Source organism: Neoarius graeffei, chromosome 24, assembly GCF_027579695.1.
Source record: "Neoarius graeffei isolate fNeoGra1 chromosome 24, fNeoGra1.pri, whole genome shotgun sequence".
Lineage (NCBI taxonomy): Eukaryota > Metazoa > Chordata > Actinopteri > Siluriformes > Ariidae > Neoarius > Neoarius graeffei.
The window spans coordinates 38,796,672-38,822,760 of record NC_083592.1 but is presented as its reverse complement, the minus strand read 5'-3'; the positions used below and the strand labels follow the sequence as shown (position 1 = coordinate 38,822,760).

Here is a 26,089-nt window from a genome sequence, read left to right as displayed (position 1 = left end):
TGGATCTGTTATTTGCTCTCTTATGTATCTAGTTACTTGTGGGTAGGAAATTTAACATATCGCTATAAATCTAAGCGTATCAGAGTTTAACTAAAGCGACTGAGCGTATCGGCAGGCAGAAACGCTTTGGGGAAAACCATTATATATATATATATATATATATATATATATATATATATATATATATATATATATATATATATACACACACACACACACACACACACACAACACACACAGTTTATACCTATTTTTTAGTACAAACTGTGTTATATATTTTTATTTTATGACGTCTACATTACCGAGTCAGTACAAAAACATTTTAGATTCCAAACATTAGTTTTCCAGCACAAAATTATATGTTACAGGAAAAAAAAAGTTTGTATGTCGGTAAATAATTATAGCAGCATGTTACATAAGAGACAGATTAAAAAAAACATAATAAAGGTTACTGGATTTTGCTGCAAGATTAAGAAGCAAGTGTGACAGTCAACATGTCCAGAAGAACTGCGGCTGGTTCTGTAAGATACTCAGTAAAACCTACAGCTCATTTCCTTATAAAAACTGCACTAATTATAGTCTACCTTCCATCCATCCATCCATTATCTGTAGCTACAGGGTCGCGGGCAAGCTGGAGCCTATCCCAGCTGACTACGGGCGAAAGGCGGGGTACACCCTGGACAAGTCGCCAGGTCATCACAGGGCTGACACATAGACACAGACAACCATTCACACTCACATTCACACCTACGGTCAATTTAGAGTCACCAGTTAACCTAACCTGCATGTCTTTGGACTGTGGGGGAAACCGGAGCACCTGGAGGAAACCCACGCGGACACGGGGGGAACATGCAAACTCCGCACAGAAAGGCCCTCGTTGGCTGCTGGGATCAAACCCAGGACCTTCTAACCTGCATATCACCCTTTATAGTCTACCTGAGACTACTAATTTTTTAAGCATCACACCAAATATTGACTTTGTTTCATTTATTACAGTTCACTGCTCTATTTTCTAATGCAGAAATTTCATTATTATTATTATTATTATTATTATTGAAGGCATCTTTGCTCTACAGCATTTCTCTGCATCTGCCTAAGACTTTTGCACAAATTCTGTACATGTAACAATTATTATTTAGCTAAAAATTGAACAGCAAACTGTATTTCATGTGTTTTTATTTCATTTCTTTTATGAATCATGCTTCTCTACACACTAACAGGGCACACAGGCAGCTAAATCTACACCATACATATCAAGTTATACGGTTTCCCCGTATTTTGTACGGGAAAATAAAAATTTTTTGGCTAATACGGCGTACACTGATTTTCATACGGGAAAATTACGTTTTGTATCAGAGATTTTTTGCGTTACTCTGAGAAAATTTTCTTAGCATCCACCATTTATTTTTTCAAACACGCATGCCCAATGAAACGGAACTATTTTCGATTTATATGGTTTTCTAGTTGCACGTGGTTTTCTCAGTCATTTAAGTCCATTAGCTCGGACTGCCCAGACTTCTGTGATGGCTGCAGAAGTTATGTACTGCCAATTTCTCGTGGAACACAACATCCCCCCGACTGTGGCAAACCATTTTTCGCAGCTAGCGAAAAAAAAAATGTTTCTCGATTCAAAGACTGCACAGGTAAACATTTTTTTGTTTATTTATTTATTTTAAGTTTTTACTGTTTGCATGTAGGAAAGCTTCCTCCATTATCATGATAATTTAGGGAGACGATACTGGGAGTCGCCGTTTACACAACGGCAACTGTAGTTACCCAGCGATTTCTGGTTTCGCTTCCCTAAACATTTAAATTGCTGATAGACATTATAGACCCCTTTGCATGTTTGTAAACAAACCGACCGTTGCCAGGATGCGCGCGCAGCCTGGACCCAGAAACAATGGCGCCGCCCATAGACCGGCATTATGAGCTGTCAGATTATGCCAAACAATTGTCGTTACAAGATCGAGAATGCTACATAAATAAGTTAACTCTAACAAGTGGACATCGCCTACCGGATCTGCATTTAATTAAAGAGTGGACGGACGATGTTAGTAAGTTCCCTGGTATACAATGGCCAGATATATACTCGTACCTTATTGACAAGACTTCAGTGTACACCCACGAAAAACTTCGTGCCAACAAGTCTTTAGACGCATATGATTATGTTATGTGCGGGCATGTACAACTTGATTAACAATGGGACGTTCATATTCATTTTGTTTTAATCAAATTATGCCAGTGATGTGATGGCAATGTGGCTTTAGCTACAACAGCAAATACCAACACTAAACAGCAATTTGCAGGAGGGAATGGCATGAAAGGAATGATAGTGTAAAGAGTGCAGCTAAGAGAAATCAGAGCTGCGTAAAAAGCGAGAGGCAGAGAGCAGAAATGAAACTGAATGGGGCGGGAGCTGGGTTAGAGCAGTCAACGTAAGTTGGCATTTAGAGTGAGGGCACACAATTTTACCTTTCCATCCTTGCTTTAAAATTGTGATTTTCGGCATACACAAATAATGATGGCACAAAATCTGGACTGCTTGAGTCAAGCGAGACCTCTCCTACAAACAAAATTGCATGCAAAGCTAAGTTAACATGCTAACGATATTCATTACATTGTGTAACTACACTGTAAAAAATGTCCGTAGAATTAACAGTGAATTTATGTAAAATCATGACATAAAAAAACTGTAAATACAAAAGCAATGAAGCAGTGTGTAATTTACATCAATATACTGTAAAACTCCTCACCAAATACCACTGTTAATTTAACAGTAAGAATATGTTGAATTGATCATATTTTTTTGTAGAATTTACAAATTGTTGTAGTTTAAACAAACTGTAATACTAAAACAGAATGTGATAGTTAAAATTACATAATTGCCCTGTTAAAAAAATACAAAAACAGCCACTGTCGTGGCTCAGTCGACTAAGGCGCCATACCATGAATCTGGGGACACGGGTTCGATTCTGACCCAAGGTCATTTCCCAGTCTCTCTCCAGCTCATTTCCTGTCTCTACACTGTCCTATCCAATAAAGGTGAAAAAAGCCCCCCCAAAAAAATATCTGTCTAGTAGAACATTGAAACCACACTGTAAAAAAAACCCTGTTGTTTTTACGGAAAAAAACTGGCAGCTGGTATCACCAGAAAAAATCCGTAAAATATACAGCAAAACGGTAATTGCTTTTACGGTACAGCTTGTACATTTTACAGTTAAATCCAGCATATAAAACACTGGACTTCTGTTATATTTGCTACTTTAAACTGTAAAATGTACATGCTGTGCTGTAAAAGCAATTACCGTTTTGCTGTATATTTTACAGATTTTTTCTGGTGACTCCAGCTGCCAGTTTTTTTCCGTAAAAACAACGGGATTTTTTTTACAGTGTATGACCCAGCTAATCAGACAAACGTTACCAAAGTATTTTGCTACATCAATAAACGAAGACTAGAAAGAATAAAAAAGAAAGATTTAATAAATAGCCTGATCTTACCTGTGATGAAGTGGGCGCTGCAAACCCACGCATTTTTGATAGTGCTTTCATCCCAGTCTACACGTTTGATGGCTTGTAGCCATAGACATCGGCGATTTTTTTGGAATGGGTGAGATCCTGCTGGAATTCTGTACATTTTAACCCCATCACTGCTACGATTCTCACACCCGACAACACAACAACTAGGCATTTCTGAGTCTTTTTTGGGTCCAGGCTGCGCACGCAATTTCCGCTTACGTATGAATGACGTTTACTGCGAAGGGGTCTATATGTAGACACAGATGACCAACACCCGTTACTACCATCAGTTGTCAGTAAACTGGAAAAGTATTGAATGAAGAGTAATGGTGGTGACAACCATTGGTAACCTGTCTCTAAAATGTGTAGTAGGGGATGGAAGCAATTTAACACCATCTTGTTTGCTGTGCTCTGATTTTCTTTTATCAACCAGGAAAATAATAGATGTATACTGGGGAAAGGTCTTCGATATAAAAACTGCTCTGGGTGTTGCCAATGCTGAAACAACTTTCTACTGCTTTGCTGTGCCTCCCACACAGCAATGCAGATAGTGAGAGGGCTTTCACTGGTTAGGAAAATTCATACTGAGGACAGAAAAAATCTGGCTGCAGACACATTAACTGCATATCTGCAAATTAAAATGAACTGTGGTGAGGAGCTACAACTGCTCCCCAAGCAGTGATATTATAGCTAGTGCCAAATCTGCAATGTCTCTGTACAACAAAGAACACTCCAAAAAGGAATAAGATTTAAATTCTTGTTATAAATTACTGGGAAGATTTTCAATTTAACGTCATAATTTATTAATATTTTCACTTATCCTTGTTTATATAATATACTTGATGTGGTTCAGTCATCTTTAGTTGGATCCAGGCCTGGAATTTCGTCATTTTAGGGGCAGGGCCACTTGGCCTTTTGTGCTGTCAATTTTTTGAGGGCATGAAGGCCAAAAGCCAGGGCACCAAGGCCATAAAATAAAACAATGATTTTAAGTTCACGTCTATAATGAATTTAATTTAAAGACTAATGACTCTTCTGAGGAAGACTGGAGTCTCAGTCGAAACTATCAAGCAGGTAAAGAAACATCTCCTACACTATTATATCTGAAGATAAGAAAATATTGAACACATCTAAACTTATCAATCCATCACTCACTTCAAAAATTGTAAAACTTATTAAACCTATATCCTCCCATAATTTTTGTTCAATTGACACTGAATGTACAAGAGCATCTTCAGACTGTACTACTACGCAGATTTTTGATTAATCAAAATTGAGCCTGGAGTACATCAGAATGTTTGACTGTAAATGGAACATATACTAGCATGCAGGCTACTGATTAACCCATAACAGCCCAGACCGATTTCTCAATCAAGGAAAATTATCGAGGAAATAAAATGAACTAAACAGACGACAAAGAAAACATTTCTGACCTTTTATTTTTTAAAATAGCACTTTCATGTCTCAAGATCTGAAATATTAAATTGCAAATTTGCAGAACACTGCAACACTATTACACTGTTAACCCGAAAGTTCATTCTATGCAAACAGTTTGAGTAAATTCCATTTTTAAAGATTAGTTTTATTGCATTACTTAAACAGTATGAGTATATGAAGAGTATATGAGACAGTCATTGGGTGTACTCATTTTTGTAATTTAAAGGAACAGTCCACCGTACTTCCATAATGAAATATGCTCTTATCTGAATTGAGACGAGCTGCTCCGTACCTCTCCGAGCTTTGCGCGACCTCCCAGTCAGTCAGACGCAGATGCGCTGTCACTCCTGTTAGCAATGTAGCTAGGCTCAGCATGGCCAATGGTATTTTTTGGGGCTGTAGTTAGATGCGACCAAACTCTTCCGCGTTTTTCCTGTTTACACAGGTTTATATGACCAGTGATATGAAACAAGTTCAGTTACACAAATTGAAACGTAGCGATTTTCTATGCTATGGAAAGTCCGCACTATAATGACAGGCGTACTAACACCTTCTGCGCGCTTCGGCAGCGCATTGATATCTGAGCTCCGTATCAATGCGCTGTCGAAGCGCGCAGAAGGTGTTAGTACGCCTGTCATTATAGTGCGGACTTTCCATAGCATAGAAAATCGCCACGTTTCAATTTGTGTACACTGTAAACCCGAATAAGTTGAGTTTACTTAAAAAAATTGAGGAAAGTGGTTGCCTTAAAAAAAATAAGTAATTATTAATGATTGAATTGAGTACCTTAAACTTACAATCTTCTGGTAAGTTTAAGGTACTCAATTCAATCATTAATAATTACTTATTTTTTTTAAGGCAACCACTTTCCTCAATTTTTTTAAGTAAACTCAACTTATTCGGGTTTACAGTGTAACTGAACTTGTTTCATATCACTGGTCATATAAACCTGTGTAAACAGGAAAAACGCGGAAGAGTTTGGTCGCATCTAACTACAGCCCCAAAAAATACCATTGGCCATGCTGAGCCTAGCTACATTGCTAACAGGAGTGACAGCGCGTCTGACTGACTGGGAGGTTGCGCAAAGCTCGGACAGGTACGGAGCAGCTCGTCTCAATTCAGATAAGAGCATATTTCATTATGGAAGTACGGTGGACTGTTCCTTTAAGGGCTGAAAATCCCCTTGATTTTTTTCGAAATTAAAAAAATTAATAACTTTCTTAATATTGCTCATAGTTGATTCATGCATCATTTTAAATGTCTTTTCTAGTGTAGTAGAGGGCTCCGTATTTATACGATTCAAATTTCTCAAACATCACGCATAGCTGTAGCATGACTATTGCATGACATTTGTGCCACTGTCGCATGACTGTTATGCAACTGTCGCACAACATTCGCAAATTTGAAAAAATCACAGTTGTGTTTCGTGATTGTTGTGCGAATGTCGCACGACATTCGTGCTACAGGTATACGAACTTCTGGTGAAGTTTTGGCCAAAGTTTGCCGGGAGTTCTTGTGACATTCGTGCAACACTCGTGCGACATACGCAAACGTGTCGTAAGTATCAATTCAGTGTGATTCCAAGTGAAAATTGTCGCTAATTCGCATATTTTATCGCAATTGTTGTGTCTCCAACTAGTCGCAAGCTGTCGCAGCCCAGTCAGACACTGGCTTAAGAGTTTTGCACAAATTCTGTACATGTAACATTTATTATTTAGCTAAAAAGTGAACCGCTAACTGTATTTCATGTGTTTTTATTTCATTTCTTTTATGAATCATGCTTCTCTACACACTAACAGAGCACACAGGCAGCTAAATCCTACACTGCAGCTAATAACTGTGTCTTTAGTTAGTAAACAATCCACTTTGTTTTTGAAAAACAAGGTGTAACAAGTTAATCGAGTCATTCAGAAAACTCTGGAAGGAGGTTTTTTGGGTTACAAGATGACATTTTTTGACAAATATATTGTCTGGCTAACGTGACTGTTATGGTCAGTGTGTTTAGTGAAAAACTAGACTAGCATGGTAAACATTTCAACAAACAAAACAGCAACAAGAAAGAAAGTAAGTTATGGTCATTTACAGGTGGAAGTTGTTGATATTGGTCACAGTTCTTCTATTGTTTTAGTGTGTGTAATTAAGGGCCGAAAATCCTCTCGATTTTTTTCGAAATTAAAAAATTCATAACTTTCTTAATATTGCTCATAGATAGTTGATTCATGCATCATTTTAAATGCCTTTTCTAGTGTAGTAGAGGGCTCCGTATTTATACGGTTCAAATTTCTCAAACATCACGCATAGCTGTAGCATGACTGTCACACGACACTCGCAAATTTGAAAAAAATCGGAATTGTGTTTCGCGAATGTCGCATGACATTCGTGCTACAGGTATACGAACTTCTGGAGAATTTTTGGTCAAAGTTCGCAGGGAGTTCTTGTGACATTCGTGCGACATATGCAAACGTGTCGTATCAATTCAGTGTGATTCCAAGTGAAAATTGTCACTAATTCGCATAGTTTATCACAATTGTTGTGTCTCCAACTAGTCGCAAGCTGCCGCAGCCCAGTCAGGACTTTTGCACAAATTCTGTACATGTAACATTTATTATTTAGCTAAAAAGTGAACCGCTAACTGTATTTCATGTGTTTTTATTTCATTTCTTTTATGAATCATGCTTCTCTACACACTAACAGAGCACACAGGCAGCTAAATCCTACACTGCAGCTAATAACTGTGTCTTTAGTTAGTAAACAATCCACTTTGTTTTTGAAAAACAAGGTGTTACAAGTTAATCGAGTCATTCAGAAAACTCTGGAAGGAGGTTTTATGGGTTAAAAAGATGAATTTTTTTGACAAATATATTGTCTGGCTAACGTGACTGTTATGGTCAGTGTGTTTAGTGAAAAACTAGACTAGCATGGTAAACATTTCAACAAACAAAACAGCAACAAGAAAGAAAGTAAGTTATGGTCATTTACAGGTGGAAGTTGTTGATATCGGTCACAGTTCTTCTATTGTTTTAGTGTGTGTAATTAAGGGCCGAAAATCCTCTCGATTTTTTTCGAAATTAAAAAATTCATAACTTTCTTAATATTGCTCATAGATAGTTGATTCATGCATCATTTTAAATGTCTTTTCTAGTGTAGTAGAGGGCTCCATATTTATACGGTTCAAATTTCTCAAACATCACGCATAGCTGTAGCATGACTGTCGCACGACACTCGCAAATTTGAAAAAAATCGGAATTGTGTTTCACGAATGTCGCACGACATTCGTGCTACAGGTATACGAACTTTTGGAGAATTTTTGGTCAAAGTTCGCAGGGAGTTCTTGTGACATTCGTGCGACATACGCAAACGTGTCGTAAGTATCAATTCAGTGTGATTCCAAGTGAAAATTGTCGCTAATTCGCATATTTTATCGCAATTGTTGTGTCTCCAACTAGTCGCAAGCTGTCGCAGCCCAGTCAGGACTTTTGCACAAATTCTGTACATGTAACATTTATTATTTAGCTAAAAAGTGAACCGCTAACTGTATTTCATGTGTTTTTATTTCATTTCTTTTATGAATCATGCTTCTCTACACACTAACAGAGCACACAGGCAGCTAAATCCTACACTGCAGCTAATAACTGTGTCTTTAGTTAGTAAACAATCCACTTTGCTTTTGAAAAACAAGGTGTTACAAGTTAATCAAGTCATTCAGAAAACTCTGGAAGGAGGTTTTTTGGGTTAAAAAGATAAAATTTTTTTGACAAATATATTGTCTGGCTAACGTGACTGTTATGGTCAGTGTGTTTAGTGAAAAACTAGACTAGCATGGTAAACATTTCAACAAACAAAACAGCAACAAGAAAGAAAGTAAGTTATGGTCATTTACAGGTGGAAGTTGTTGATATTGGTCACAGTTCTTCTATTGTTTTAGTGTGTGTAATTAAGGGCTGAAAATCCCCTCGATTTTTTTCGAAATTAAAAAATTCATAACTTTCTTAATATTGCTCATAGATAGTTGATTCATGCATCATTTTAAATGTCTTTTCTAGTGTAGTAGAGGGCTCCGTATTTGTACGATTCAAATTTCTCAAACATCACGCATAGCTGTAGCATGACTGTCGCACGACACTCGCAAATTTGAAAAAAATCGGAATTGTGTTTCACGAATGTCGCACGACATTCGTGCTACAGGTATACGAACTTTTGGAGAATTTTTGGTCAAAGTTCGCAGGGAGTTCCTGTGACATTCGTGCGACATACGCAAACGTGTCGTAAGTATCAATTCGGTGTGATTCCAAGTGAAAATTGTCGCTAATTCGCATATTTTATCGCAATTGTTGTGTCTCCAACTAGTCGCAAGCTGTCGCAGCCCAGTCAGGACTTTTGCACAAATTCTGTACATGTAACATTTATTATTTAGCTAAAAAGTGAACCGCTAACTGTATTTCATGTGTTTTTATTTCATTTCTTTTATGAATCATGCTTCTCTACACACTAACAGAGCACACAGGCAGCTAAATCCTACACTGCAGCTAATAACTGTGTCTTTAGTTAGTAAACAATCCACTTTGTTTTTGAAAAACAAGGTGTAACAAGTTAATCGAGTCATTCAGAAAACTCTGGAAGGAGGTTTTTTGGGTTACAAGATGAAATTTTTTGACAAATATATTGTCTGGCTAACGTGACTGTTATGGTCAGTGTGTTTAGTGAAAAACTAGACTAGCATGGTAAACATTTCAACAAACAAAACAGCAACAAGAAAGAAAGTAAGTTATAGTCATTTACAGGTGGAAGTTGTTGATATTGGTCACAGTTCTTCTATTGTTTTAGTGTGTGTAATTAAGGGCCGAAAATCCTCTCGATTTTTTTCGAAATTAAAAAATTCATAACTTTCTTAATATTGCTCATAGATAGTTGATTCATGCATCATTTTAAATGCCTTTTCTAGTGTAGTAGAGGGCTCCGTATTTATACGGTTCAAATTTCTCAAACATCACGCATAGCTGTAGCATGACTGTCACACGACACTCGCAAATTTGAAAAAAATCGGAATTGTGTTTCGCGAATGTCGCATGACATTCGTGCTACAGGTATACGAACTTCTGGAGAATTTTTGGTCAAAGTTCGCAGGGAGTTCTTGTGACATTCGTGCGACATATGCAAACGTGTCGTATCAATTCAGTGTGATTCCAAGTGAAAATTGTCACTAATTCGCATAGTTTATCACAATTGTTGTGTCTCCAACTAGTCGCAAGCTGCCGCAGCCCAGTCAGGACTTTTGCACAAATTCTGTACATGTAACATTTATTATTTAGCTAAAAAGTGAACCGCTAACTGTATTTCATGTGTTTTTATTTCATTTCTTTTATGAATCATGCTTCTCTACACACTAACAGAGCACACAGGCAGCTAAATCCTACACTGCAGCTAATAACTGTGTCTTTAGTTAGTAAACAATCCACTTTGTTTTTGAAAAACAAGGTGTTACAAGTTAATCGAGTCATTCAGAAAACTCTGGAAGGAGGTTTTATGGGTTAAAAAGATGAAATTTTTTGACAAATATATTGTCTGGCTAACGTGACTGTTATGGTCAGTGTGTTTAGTGAAAAACTAGACTAGCATGGTAAACATTTCAACAAACAAAACAGCAACAAGAAAGAAAGTAAGTTATGGTCATTTACAGGTGGAAGTTGTTGATATCGGTCACAGTTCTTCTATTGTTTTAGTGTGTGTAATTAAGGGCTGAAAATCCTCTCGATTTTTTTCGAAATTAAAAAATTCATAACTTTCTTAATATTGCTCATAGATAGTTGATTCATGCATCATTTTAAATGCCTTTTCTAGTGTAGTAGAGGGCTCCGTATTTATACGGTTCAAATTTCTCAAACATCACGCATAGCTGTAGCATGACTGTCGCACGACACTCGCAAATTTGAAAAAAATCGGAATTGTGTTTCGCAAATGGCGCACGAAATTTGTGTTACAGGTATACGAACTTTTGGAGAATTTTTGGTCAAAGTTCGCAGGGAGTTCTTGTGACACTCGTGCGACGTACGCAAACGTGTCGTATCAATTCAGTGTGATTCCAAGTGAAAATTTTCGCTAATTTGCATATTTTATCGCAACTGTTGTGTCTCCAACTAGTCGCAAGCTGCCGCAGCCCAGTCAGGACTTTTGCACAAATTCTGTACATGTAACATTTATTATTTAGCTAAAAAGTGAACCGCTAACTGTATTTCATGTGTTTTTATTTCATTTCTTTTATGAATCATGCTTCTCTACACACTAACAGAGCACACAGGCAGCTAAATCCTACACTGCAGCTAATAACTGTGTCTTTAGTTAGTAAACAATCCACTTTGTTTTTGAAAAACAAGGTGTTACAAGTTAATCGAGTCATTCAGAAAACTCTGGAAGGAGGTTTTATGGGTTAAAAAGATGAAATTTTTTGACAAATATATTGTCTGGCTAACGTGACTGTTATGGTCAGTGTGTTTAGTGAAAAACTAGACTAGCATGGTAAACATTTCAACAAACAAAACAGCAACAAGAAAGAAAGTAAGTTATGGTCATTTACAGGTGGAAGTTGTTGATATCGGTCACAGTTCTTCTATTGTTTTAGTGTGTGTAATTAAGGGCCGAAAATCCTCTCGATTTTTTTCGAAATTAAAAAATTCATAACTTTCTTAATATTGCTCATAGATAGTTGATTCATGCATCATTTTAAATGCCTTTTCTAGTGTAGTAGAGGGCTCCGTATTTATACGGTTCAAATTTCTCAAACATCACGCATAGCTGTAGCATGACTGTCGCACGACACTCGCAAATTTGAAAAAAATCGGAATTGTGTTTCGCAAATGGCGCACGAAATTTGTGTTACAGGTATACGAACTTTTGGAGAATTTTTGGTCAAAGTTCGCAGGGAGTTCTTGTGACACTCGTGCGACGTACGCAAACGTGTCGTATCAATTCAGTGTGATTCCAAGTGAAAATTTTCGCTAATTTGCATATTTTATCGCAACTGTTGTGTCTCCAACTAGTCGCAAGCTGCCGCAGCCCAGTCAGGACTTTTGCACAAATTCTGTACATGTAACATTTATTATTTAGCTAAAAAGTGAACCGCTAACTGTATTTCATGTGTTTTTATTTCATTTCTTTTATGAATCATGCTTCTCTACACACTAACAGAGCACACAGGCAGCTAAATCCTACACTGCAGCTAATAACTGTGTCTTTAGTTAGTAAACAATCCACTTTGTTTTTGAAAAACAAGGTGTTACAAGTTAATCGAGTCATTCAGAAAACTCTGGAAGGAGGTTTTATGGGTTAAAAAGATGAAATTTTTTGACAAATATATTGTCTGGCTAACGTGACTGTTATGGTCAGTGTGTTTAGTGAAAAACTAGACTAGCATGGTAAACATTTCAACAAACAAAACAGCAACAAGAAAGAAAGTAAGTTATGGTCATTTACAGGTGGAAGTTGTTGATATCGGTCACAGTTCTTCTATTGTTTTAGTGTGTGTAATTAAGGGCTGAAAATCCCCTCGATTTTTTTCGAAATTAAAAAATTCATAACTTTCTTAATATTGCTCATAGATAGTTGATTCATGCATCATTTTAAATGTCTTTTCTAGTGTAGTAGAGGGCTCCGTATTTGTACGATTCAAATTTCTCAAACATCACGCATAGCTGTAGCATGACTGTCGCACGACACTCGCAAATTTGAAAAAAATCGGAATTGTGTTTCACGAATGTCGCACGACATTCGTGCTACAGGTATACGAACTTTTGGAGAATTTTTGGTCAAAGTTCGCAGGGAGTTCCTGTGACATTCGTGCGACATACGCAAACGTGTCGTAAGTATCAATTCGGTGTGATTCCAAGTGAAAATTGTCGCTAATTCGCATATTTTATCGCAATTGTTGTGTCTCCAACTAGTCGCAAGCTGTCGCAGCCCAGTCAGGACTTTTGCACAAATTCTGTACATGTAACATTTATTATTTAGCTAAAAAGTGAACCGCTAACTGTAGTTCATGTGTTTTTATTTCATTTCTTTTATGAATCATGCTTCTCTACACACTAACAGAGCACACAGGCAGCTAAATCCTACACTGCAGCTAATAACTGTGTCTTTAGTTAGTAAACAATCCACTTTGTTTTTGAAAAACAAGGTGTAACAAGTTAATCGAGTCATTCAGAAAACTCTGGAAGGAGGTTTTTTGGGTTACAAGATGAAATTTTTTGACAAATATATTGTCTGGCTAACGTGACTGTTATGGTCAGTGTGTTTAGTGAAAAACTAGACTAGCATGGTAAACATTTCAACAAACAAAACAGCAACAAGAAAGAAAGTAAGTTATAGTCATTTACAGGTGGAAGTTGTTGATATTGGTCACAGTTCTTCTATTGTTTTAGTGTGTGTAATTAAGGGCCGAAAATCCTCTCGATTTTTTTCGAAATTAAAAAATTCATAACTTTCTTAATATTGCTCATAGATAGTTGATTCATGCATCATTTTAAATGCCTTTTCTAGTGTAGTAGAGGGCTCCGTATTTATACGGTTCAAATTTCTCAAACATCACGCATAGCTGTAGCATGACTGTCACACGACACTCGCAAATTTGAAAAAAATCGGAATTGTGTTTCGCGAATGTCGCATGACATTCGTGCTACAGGTATACGAACTTCTGGAGAATTTTTGGTCAAAGTTCGCAGGGAGTTCTTGTGACATTCGTGCGACATATGCAAACGTGTCGTATCAATTCAGTGTGATTCCAAGTGAAAATTGTCACTAATTCGCATAGTTTATCACAATTGTTGTGTCTCCAACTAGTCGCAAGCTGCCGCAGCCCAGTCAGGACTTTTGCACAAATTCTGTACATGTAACATTTATTATTTAGCTAAAAAGTGAACCGCTAACTGTATTTCATGTGTTTTTATTTCATTTCTTTTATGAATCATGCTTCTCTACACACTAACAGAGCACACAGGCAGCTAAATCCTACACTGCAGCTAATAACTGTGTCTTTAGTTAGTAAACAATCCACTTTGTTTTTGAAAAACAAGGTGTTACAAGTTAATCGAGTCATTCAGAAAACTCTGGAAGGAGGTTTTATGGGTTAAAAAGATGAAATTTTTTGACAAATATATTGTCTGGCTAACGTGACTGTTATGGTCAGTGTGTTTAGTGAAAAACTAGACTAGCATGGTAAACATTTCAACAAACAAAACAGCAACAAGAAAGAAAGTAAGTTATGGTCATTTACAGGTGGAAGTTGTTGATATCGGTCACAGTTCTTCTATTGTTTTAGTGTGTGTAATTAAGGGCTGAAAATCCTCTCGATTTTTTTCGAAATTAAAAAATTCATAACTTTCTTAATATTGCTCATAGATAGTTGATTCATGCATCATTTTAAATGCCTTTTCTAGTGTAGTAGAGGGCTCCGTATTTATACGGTTCAAATTTCTCAAACATCACGCATAGCTGTAGCATGACTGTCGCACGACACTCGCAAATTTGAAAAAAATCGGAATTGTGTTTCGCAAATGGCGCACGAAATTTGTGTTACAGGTATACGAACTTTTGGAGAATTTTTGGTCAAAGTTCGCAGGGAGTTCTTGTGACACTCGTGCGACGTACGCAAACGTGTCGTATCAATTCAGTGTGATTCCAAGTGAAAATTTTCGCTAATTTGCATATTTTATCGCAACTGTTGTGTCTCCAACTAGTCGCAAGCTGCCGCAGCCCAGTCAGGACTTTTGCACAAATTCTGTACATGTAACATTTATTATTTAGCTAAAAAGTGAACCGCTAACTGTATTTCATGTGTTTTTATTTCATTTCTTTTATGAATCATGCTTCTCTACACACTAACAGAGCACACAGGCAGCTAAATCCTACACTGCAGCTAATAACTGTGTCTTTAGTTAGTAAACAATCCACTTTGTTTTTGAAAAACAAGGTGTTACAAGTTAATCGAGTCATTCAGAAAACTCTGGAAGGAGGTTTTATGGGTTAAAAAGATGAAATTTTTTGACAAATATATTGTCTGGCTAACGTGACTGTTATGGTCAGTGTGTTTAGTGAAAAACTAGACTAGCATGGTAAACATTTCAACAAACAAAACAGCAACAAGAAAGAAAGTAAGTTATGGTCATTTACAGGTGGAAGTTGTTGATATCGGTCACAGTTCTTCTATTGTTTTAGTGTGTGTAATTAAGGGCCGAAAATCCTCTCGATTTTTTTCGAAATTAAAAAATTCATAACTTTCTTAATATTGCTCATAGATAGTTGATTCATGCATCATTTTAAATGTCTTTTCTAGTGTAGTAGAGGGCTCCATATTTATACGGTTCAAATTTCTCAAACATCACGCATAGCTGTAGCATGACTGTCGCACGACACTCGCAAATTTGAAAAAAATCGGAATTGTGTTTCACGAATGTCGCACGACATTCGTGCTACAGGTATACGAACTTTTGGAGAATTTTTGGTCAAAGTTCGCAGGGAGTTCTTGTGACATTCGTGCGACATACGCAAACGTGTCGTAAGTATCAATTCAGTGTGATTCCAAGTGAAAATTGTCGCTAATTCGCATATTTTATCGCAATTGTTGTGTCTCCAACTAGTCGCAAGCTGTCGCAGCCCAGTCAGGACTTTTGCACAAATTCTGTACATGTAACATTTATTATTTAGCTAAAAATTGAACCGCTAACTGTATTTCATGTGTTTTTATTTCATTTCTTTTATGAATCATGCTTCTCTACACACTAACAGAGCACACAGGCAGCTAAATCCTACACTGCAGCTAATAACTGTGTCTTTAGTTAGTAAACAATCCACTTTGTTTTTGAAAAACAAGGTGTAACAAGTTAATCGAGTCATTCAGAAAACTCTGGAAGGAGGTTTTTTGGGTTACAAGATGAAATTTTTTGACAAATATATTGTCTGGCTAACGTGACTGTTATGGTCAGTGTGTTTAGTGAAAAACTAGACTAGCATGGTAAACATTTCAACAAACAAAACAGCAACAAGAAAGAAAGTAAGTTATAGTCATTTACAGGTGGAAGTTGTTGATATTGGTCACAGTTCTTCTATTGTTTTAGTGTGTGTAATTAAGGGCCGAAAATCCTCTCGATTTTTTTCGAAATTAAAAAATTCATAACTTTCTTAATATTGCTCATAGATAGTTGATTCATGCATCATTTTAAATGCCTTTTCTAGTGTAGTAGAGGGCTCCGTATTTATACGGTTCAAATTTCTCAAACATCACGCATAGCTGTAGCATGACTGTCACACGACACTCGCAAATTTGAAAAAAATCGGAATTGTGTTTCGCGAATGTCGCATGACATTCGTGCTACAGGTATACGAACTTCTGGAGAATTTTTGGTCAAAGTTCGCAGGGAGTTCTTGTGACATTCGTGCGACATATGCAAACGTGTCGTATCAATTCAGTGTGATTCCAAGTGAAAATTGTCACTAATTCGCATAGTTTATCACAATTGTTGTGTCTCCAACTAGTCGCAAGCTGCCGCAGCCCAGTCAGGACTTTTGCACAAATTCTGTACATGTAACATTTATTATTTAGCTAAAAAGTGAACCGCTAACTGTATTTCATGTGTTTTTATTTCATTTCTTTTATGAATCATGCTTCTCTACACACTAACAGAGCACACAGGCAGCTAAATCCTACACTGCAGCTAATAACTGTGTCTTTAGTTAGTAAACAATCCACTTTGTTTTTGAAAAACAAGGTGTTACAAGTTAATCGAGTCATTCAGAAAACTCTGGAAGGAGGTTTTATGGGTTAAAAAGATGAAATTTTTTGACAAATATATTGTCTGGCTAACGTGACTGTTATGGTCAGTGTGTTTAGTGAAAAACTAGACTAGCATGGTAAACATTTCAACAAACAAAACAGCAACAAGAAAGAAAGTAAGTTATGGTCATTTACAGGTGGAAGTTGTTGATATCGGTCACAGTTCTTCTATTGTTTTAGTGTGTGTAATTAAGGGCTGAAAATCCTCTCGATTTTTTTCGAAATTAAAAAATTCATAACTTTCTTAATATTGCTCATAGATAGTTGATTCATGCATCATTTTAAATGCCTTTTCTAGTGTAGTAGAGGGCTCCGTATTTATACGGTTCAAATTTCTCAAACATCACGCATAGCTGTAGCATGACTGTCGCACGACACTCGCAAATTTGAAAAAAATCGGAATTGTGTTTCGCAAATGGCGCACGAAATTTGTGTTACAGGTATACGAACTTTTGGAGAATTTTTGGTCAAAGTTCGCAGGGAGTTCTTGTGACACTCGTGCGACGTACGCAAACGTGTCGTATCAATTCAGTGTGATTCCAAGTGAAAATTTTCGCTAATTTGCATATTTTATCGCAACTGTTGTGTCTCCAACTAGTCGCAAGCTGCCGCAGCCCAGTCAGGACTTTTGCACAAATTCTGTACATGTAACATTTATTATTTAGCTAAAAAGTGAACCGCTAACTGTATTTCATGTGTTTTTATTTCATTTCTTTTATGAATCATGCTTCTCTACACACTAACAGAGCACACAGGCAGCTAAATCCTACACTGCAGCTAATAACTGTGTCTTTAGTTAGTAAACAATCCACTTTGTTTTTGAAAAACAAGGTGTTACAAGTTAATCGAGTCATTCAGAAAACTCTGGAAGGAGGTTTTATGGGTTAAAAAGATGAAATTTTTTGACAAATATATTGTCTGGCTAACGTGACTGTTATGGTCAGTGTGTTTAGTGAAAAACTAGACTAGCATGGTAAACATTTCAACAAACAAAACAGCAACAAGAAAGAAAGTAAGTTATGGTCATTTACAGGTGGAAGTTGTTGATATCGGTCACAGTTCTTCTATTGTTTTAGTGTGTGTAATTAAGGGCCGAAAATCCTCTCGATTTTTTTCGAAATTAAAAAATTCATAACTTTCTTAATATTGCTCATAGATAGTTGATTCATGCATCATTTTAAATGTCTTTTCTAGTGTAGTAGAGGGCTCCATATTTATACGGTTCAAATTTCTCAAACATCACGCATAGCTGTAGCATGACTGTCGCACGACACTCGCAAATTTGAAAAAAATCGGAATTGTGTTTCACGAATGTCGCACGACATTCGTGCTACAGGTATACGAACTTTTGGAGAATTTTTGGTCAAAGTTCGCAGGGAGTTCTTGTGACATTCGTGCGACATACGCAAACGTGTCGTAAGTATCAATTCAGTGTGATTCCAAGTGAAAATTGTCGCTAATTCGCATATTTTATCGCAATTGTTGTGTCTCCAACTAGTCGCAAGCTGTCGCAGCCCAGTCAGGACTTTTGCACAAATTCTGTACATGTAACATTTATTATTTAGCTAAAAATTGAACCGCTAACTGTATTTCATGTGTTTTTATTTCATTTCTTTTATGAATCATGCTTCTCTACACACTAACAGAGCACACAGGCAGCTAAATCCTACACTGCAGCTAATAACTGTGTCTTTAGTTAGTAAACAATCCACTTTGTTTTTGAAAAACAAGGTGTAACAAGTTAATCGAGTCATTCAGAAAACTCTGGAAGGAGGTTTTTTGGGTTACAAGATGAAATTTTTTGACAAATATATTGTCTGGCTAACGTGACTGTTATGGTCAGTGTGTTTAGTGAAAAACTAGACTAGCATGGTAAACATTTCAACAAACAAAACAGCAACAAGAAAGAAAGTAAGTTATAGTCATTTACAGGTGGAAGTTGTTGATATTGGTCACAGTTCTTCTATTGTTTTAGTGTGTGTAATTAAGGGCCGAAAATCCTCTCGATTTTTTTCGAAATTAAAAAATTCATAACTTTCTTAATATTGCTCATAGATAGTTGATTCATGCATCATTTTAAATGCCTTTTCTAGTGTAGTAGAGGGCTCCGTATTTATACGGTTCAAATTTCTCAAACATCACGCATAGCTGTAGCATGACTGTCACACGACACTCGCAAATTTGAAAAAAATCGGAATTGTGTTTCGCGAATGTCGCATGACATTCGTGCTACAGGTATACGAACTTCTGGAGAATTTTTGGTCAAAGTTCGCAGGGAGTTCTTGTGACATTCGTGCGACATATGCAAACGTGTCGTATCAATTCAGTGTGATTCCAAGTGAAAATTGTCACTAATTCGCATAGTTTATCACAATTGTTGTGTCTCCAACTAGTCGCAAGCTGCCGCAGCCCAGTCAGGACTTTTGCACAAATTCTGTACATGTAACATTTATTATTTAGCTAAAAAGTGAACCGCTAACTGTATTTCATGTGTTTTTATTTCATTTCTTTTATGAATCATGCTTCTCTACACACTAACAGAGCACACAGGCAGCTAAATCCTACACTGCAGCTAATAACTGTGTCTTTAGTTAGTAAACAATCCACTTTGTTTTTGAAAAACAAGGTGTTACAAGTTAATCGAGTCATTCAGAAAACTCTGGAAGGAGGTTTTATGGGTTAAAAAGATGAAATTTTTTGACAAATATATTGTCTGGCTAACGTGACTGTTATGGTCAGTGTGTTTAGTGAAAAACTAGACTAGCATGGTAAACATTTCAACAAACAAAACAGCAACAAGAAAGAAAGTAAGTTATGGTCATTTACAGGTGGAAGTTGTTGATATCGGTCACAGTTCTTCTATTGTTTTAGTGTGTGTAATTAAGGGCTGAAAATCCTCTCGATTTTTTTCGAAATTAAAAAATTCATAACTTTCTTAATATTGCTCATAGATAGTTGATTCATGCATCATTTTAAATGCCTTTTCTAGTGTAGTAGAGGGCTCCGTATTTATACGGTTCAAATTTCTCAAACATCACGCATAGCTGTAGCATGACTGTCGCACGACACTCGCAAATTTGAAAAAAATCGGAATTGTGTTTCGCAAATGGCGCACGAAATTTGTGTTACAGGTATACGAACTTTTGGAGAATTTTTGGTCAAAGTTCGCAGGGAGTTCTTGTGACACTCGTGCGACGTACGCAAACGTGTCGTATCAATTCAGTGTGATTCCAAGTGAAAATTTTCGCTAATTTGCATATTTTATCGCAACTGTTGTGTCTCCAACTAGTCGCAAGCTGTCGCAGCCCAGTCAGGACTTTTGCACAAATTCTGTACATGTAACATTTATTATTTAGCTAAAAATTGAACCGCTAACTGTATTTCATGTGTTTTTATTTCATTTCTTTTATGAATCATGCTTCTCTACACACTAACAGAGCACACAGGCAGCTAAATCCTACACTGCAGCTAATAACTGTGTCTTTAGTTAGTAAACAATCCACTTTGTTTTTGAAAAACAAGGTGTAACAAGTTAATCGAGTCATTCAGAAAACTCTGGAAGGAGGTTTTTTGGGTTAAAAAGATGAAATTTTTTTTGACAAATATATTGTCTGGCTAACGTGACTGTTATGGTCAGTGTGTTTAGTGAAAAACTAGACTAGCATGGTAAACATTTCAACAAACAAAACAGCAACAAGAAAGAAAGAAAGAAAGAAAGAAAGAAAGAAAGTGCTAGTTTGTGTTTGTTTTTCTTCTTTAAGAAAAGAGCGAGAGTGCGGGTTAAATGCCGGCCGGGGAGGAGTGAAGGACAGCTAGCTGAAGTTAGCTACCTGAGCCGCCATGACGCGCTGGCGCTCCGCGATCAGTTTGCACTTCTGGCACCGACAGTCCCGCCAGTTACAGAAGCGCTTGTGGCCCTTCAGAGGTGAGACGAAGCCGTGGTTCCTGCAGCGGGAGCATTTCGGCATTCGAGGCTGTTTTTTGCCCAGCAGATCCGGGGACAGCGGAGTGGAGCCCTCAGGACCCGCCGGCGCTCTCTGCTCATCCGCGCTCATCTCTCCGCTCTGAGGGGCCGCGTGCTGCTCTGCTCTGCTCGGGCTCGTGCGCTGCTCTGCTCGGGCTCGTGCGCTCTGTGCTGCTCTGCTCTGCTCGACTTTGGCGCGAGTCACCTTAACATTCCAGCGCGCGCGTGGGAGAGCGGGACCGAGCAGCCTTCCCACTGCTGTCACTGGCGCACCCGCTATTTACACAAACAACAACAACAACAAACAAACACATGCAAACAAACTGGAGTGTTTATATATGCACACTACCGTTCAAAAGTTTGGGGTCACTTTGAAATGTCCTTATTTTTGAAAGAAAAGCACTGTTCTTTTCAATGAAGATCACTTTAAACTAATCAGAAATCCACTCTATACATTGCTAATGTGGTAAATGACTATTCTAGCTGCAAATGTCTGGTTTTTGGTGCAATATCTCCATAGGTGTATAGAGGCCCATTTCCAGCAACTCTCACTCCAGTGTTCTAATGGTACAATGTGTTTGCTCATTGCCTCAGAAGGCTAATGGATGATTAGAAAACCCTTGTACAATCATGTTAGCACAGCTGAAAACAGTTGAGCTCTTTAGAGAAGCTATAAAACTGACCTTCCTTTGAGCAGATTGAGTTTCTGGAGCATCACATTTGTGGGGTCGATTAAACGCTCAAAATGGCCAGAAAAATGTCTTGACTATATTTTCTATTCATTTTACAACTTATGGTGGGAAATAAAAGTGTGACTTTTCATGGAAAACACAAAATTGTCTGGGTGACCCCAAACTTTTGAACGGTAGAGTGTGTGTGTGTGTATATATATATATATATATATATATATATATATATATATATATATGGCGGCACGGTAGTGGTTAGCACTGTCGCCTCACAGCAAGAAGGTCCTGGGTTCGAGCCCCGTGGCCGGCGAGGGCCTTTCTGTGTGGAGTTTGCATGTTCTCCCCGTGTCCGCGTGGGTTTCCTCCGGGTGCTCCGGTTTCCCCCACAGTCCAAAGACATGCAGGTTAGGTTAACTGGTGACTCTAAATTGACCGTAGGTGTGAATGTGAGTGTGAATGGTTGTCTGTGTCTATGTGTCAGCCCTGTGAAGACCTGGCGACTTGTCCAGGGTGTACCCCGCCTTTCGCCCGTAGTCAGCTGGGATAGGCTCCAGCTTGCCTGCGACCCTGTAGAAGGATAAAGCGGCTAGAGATAATGAGATGATATATATATATCACAGGTTTCACAGGAAACTTTCAAGCCATGTTTTAACACTTGAGCTTCAAGAATGAAATTCTGAATAAACTACTTCTTTCACTGACAGTCTATGTTGGTGTAGTGATTTAGCACTGTTGCCTCACAGCAAGAAGGTTCTGGGTTCGAGCCCAGCAACCAGCGAAGGCCTTTCTATGTGGAGTTTGCATGCTCTTGCCGTATCTGTGTGGGTTTCCCGTACAGTCCAAAGACATGCGGTTAGGCTAATCCATGGCTCTAAACTGACCGTAGGTGTGAATTGTTGTCTGTGTCTCTATGTGTCAGCCCTGCGATGATCTGGCAACTTGTCCAGGGTGTACCCCACCTCTCGCCCATTGTCAGCTGGGATAGGCTCCAGCTTGCCTGCGACCCTGTACAGGATAAGCGGCTACAGATAATGGATGGATGGATGGATGGATGGATGGCACTACACTACACTACACTACACTAGACTGGGGCAGCATGGTGGCGTAGTGATTAGCACTGTCGCCTCACAGCAAGAACATTCTGGGTTCAAGCCCAGCAGTTGGCGAAGGCCTTTGGAGTTTGCATGTTCTTGCCGTGTCTCTGTGGGTTTCGTCCAGGTGCTCTGGTTTCCCCTACAGTCCAAAGACATGCAGTTAGGCTAATTGGTGGCTCTAAATTGACCGTAGGTATGAATTGTTGTCTGTGTCTCTATGTATCAGCCCTGCAATGATCTGGCGACTTGTCCAGGGTGTACCCCACCTCTCGCCCATTGTCAGCTGGGATATGCTCCAGCTTGCCCACGACCCTGTACAGGATAAGCGGCTACAGATAATGGATGGATGGATGACACTACACTACACTACACTAGACTGGGGCAGCATGGTGGTGTAGTGATTAGCACTGTCGCCTCACAGCAAGAACGTTCTGGGTTCGAGCCCAGCAGTTGGCGAAGGCCTTTAGAGTTTGCATGTTCTTGCCGTGTCTGTGTGGGTTTCATCCAGGTGCTCTGGTTTCCCCTACAGTCCAAAGACATGCGGTTAGGCTAATTGGTGGCTCTAAATTGACCGCAGGTGTGAATTGTTGTCTGTGTCTCTATGTATCAGCCCTGCGATGATCTGGCGACTTGTCCAGGGTGTACCCCGCCTCTCGCCCATTGTCAGCTAGGATAGGCTCCAGCTTGCCTGCAACCCTGTACAGGATACGCGGCTATGGATAATGGATGGATGGATAACACGATACTACACTACGCTACACTGGGGCAGCATGGTGGTGTAGTAGTTAGCCCTGTTGCCTCACAGCAAGAACATTCTGGGTTCAAGCCCAGCAGTTGGCGAAGGCCTTTCTTTGTAGAGTTTGCATGTTCTTGCTGTGTCTGTATGGGTTTCGTCAGGTGCTCTGGTTTCCCCTACAGTCCAAAGACATGTGGTTAGGCTAATTGGTGGCTCTAAATTGATCGTAGGTGTGAATTGTTGTCTGTGTCTCTATGTGTCAGCCCTGCGATGATCTGGTGACCTGTCCAGGGTGTACCCCACCCAGGGCCGGCTCAAGGTCTTTGGCTGCCCTAGGCGAGATTGAGTTTTGGCGCCCCCCCAAGAAAAAAAAACCTCTAATAGCATCTAAATAACACTTTAATCTAATCATTCTATTCTATTACTATTAAACAATGTATGGTGCATGGACAATAAACAAGAAGTCATTTTTATCTTTTTCATTATTATTATTATTGTTATCGTTATTAACATAAAGTGTCACGAAGTAAAATGACCACACAAACACAAATTCAATACATATCTCCATATAATGGGCAAAAACTCTTCCGCACCCTGTTCAAAGTGTAGTGCATGGACAATAAACAAGGAATTATTTTTAGTTTCTTTTTTGCTATTAAAAGTTAAGTCATCTCTGAAGAATTAACAAATTAAATGAATAAAAAATTCTACAATTCTAAATTGTGCAAACTTAAGCACCCTGTTAGGACATCAATGGGCTGTATTTTCAAACAAAAGTGCTATTATGGGTACTTTGTTATTGAAGTCTATTGCTGTTTGCATCTAGTTAGCTAGGCAGACATTGATTCAGGCATCTAAAATATTAATTTGCCACTATAATGGTTGATATGAGAGATTAGATCAGACTTACCTCTATACTTGGCTCTATTTGTTTCTTCCTGTAGTCTTCGTTTGCGCCCTTGCGCACCCAAGAGTTTGGATTTCTTCATTTAAGCACTTGTAGTCTGGGCTACTTTTCGCAGTGGATAGCCATTCTCATTCCCCGATGAACACCGCTCCCCCCGCCCCCCTTATAACCTATCATTGTGCATTTTTAGTAGGCATAAGGAAATCACCGACCACTACTGCGTAGGCTACACTTGTTTTTCAACCTTTTTGAGCCAGGGTGCACTTTTTTCAATGAAAAAATCTCAAGGCACATCAATAGAAAATGTTGACTGAAACTAAAACGCTGTTGCCAATATTTACAATATACAGTCATTCTATAATTTTCCACGGCACACTAGTGTTCCGCGGTACTAGAGTTCGGCAGCACAGTGGTTGAAAACACTGTACACCACTGATGCACTTGGTAACATCTCCATTCAATAACTCCATCCCTCCTTTTTGGTGGGGTTTTGGTCACCCTTGGCGCCCCTGGGGCGTACTTGCGCGCCCGAAGACACACTATAGACAGGGCGAACCACTGTTGAGCGCTTATTGTTTCATGATTAACAACCACCACCCCACCCCACCCCGCTTTTTTTGACAAATCGCACCCTGACTACATGCTTTGCTGTACAATTAAATTAGGCTAAGACATTATAATGCTGACTCGTTTTCAGAATAGTGGAAGTCATAATTTTTCTCCCCCCGTTTCTGCGCCCCTGGATGGACGCAGCGCCCTTAGCATTTGCCTATATTGCCTATGCCATGGGCCAGCTCTGACCCCACCTCTCGCCCATTGTCAGCTGGGATAGGCTCCAGCTTGCCTGCAACACGGTACAGGATAAGCGGCTACGGATAATGGATGGATGGATGGATGGATGGATGGATGGATGACACTACACTACACTACACTACACTAGACTGGGGCAGCATGGTGGTGTAGTGATTAGCACTGTCGCCTCACAGCAAGAACATTCTGGGTTCAAGCCCAGCAGTTGGCGAAGGCCAACTTGTAGAGTTTGCATGTTCTTGCCGTGTCTGTGTGGGTTTCGTCCAGGTGCTCTGGTTTCCCCTACAGTCCAAAGACATGCAGTTAGGCTAATTCATGGCTCTAAATTGACCGTAGGTGTGAATTGTTGTCTGTGTCTCTATGTATCAGCCCTGCGATGATCTGGCGACTTGTCCAGGGTGTACCCCACCTCGCGCCCATTGTCAGCTGGGATAGGCTCCAGCTTGCCTGTACAGGATCAGCGGCTATGGATAATGGATGGATGGATAACACTATACTACGCTACGCTACACTGGGGCAGCATGGTGGTGTAGTAGTTAGCCCTGTTGCCTCACAGCAAGAACATTCTGGGTTCAAGCCCAGCAGCTGGCAAAGGCCTTTCTTTGTAGAGTTTGCATGTTCTTGCTGTGTCTGTATGGGTTTCGTCCAGGTGCTCTGGTTTCCCCTACAGTCCAAAGACATGCGGTTAGGCTAATTGGTGGCTCTAAATTGACCGTAGGTGTGAATTGTTGTCTGTGTCTCTATGTATCAGCCCTGCGATGATCTGGCGACTTGTCCGGGGTGTACCCCGCCTCTCGCCCATTGTCAGCTGGGATAGGCTTCAGCTTGCCTGCGATCCTGTCCAGGATAAGCGGCTACAGATAATGGATGGATGGATGACACTACATACACTACAATACACTGGGGCAGCATGATGGTGGTGTAGTGATTTAGCACTGTCGCCTCACAGCAGGAAGGTTCTGGGTTCGAGCCCAGCAACCAGCGAAGGACTTTCTGTGTGGAGTTTGCATGTTCTTGCCATGTCTGTATGGGTTTCATCCAGGTGCTCCGGTTTCCCCTATAGTCCAAAGACATGCGGTTAGGCTAATTTGTGGCTCTAAATTGACCATAGGTGTGAA

The 26,089-nt window shown here is 39.0% G+C and overlaps 1 protein-coding gene across 1 annotated transcript in view; it reads right to left on the bottom strand.

The window, feature by feature from the left end:
- The window catches only part of dmrt1 (doublesex and mab-3 related transcription factor 1), a 71,317-nt gene extending 50,491 nt beyond the window's left edge, over positions 1-20,826 (bottom strand). Inside the window, exon 1 of the mRNA XM_060907214.1 lies at positions 20,602-20,826. Within this exon, the coding sequence (XP_060763197.1) occupies positions 20,602-20,826 (225 nt within the window). The remainder of the gene's footprint in view (positions 1-20,601) is intronic.
- Between the last annotated feature and the right edge of the window lie 5,263 nt (positions 20,827-26,089).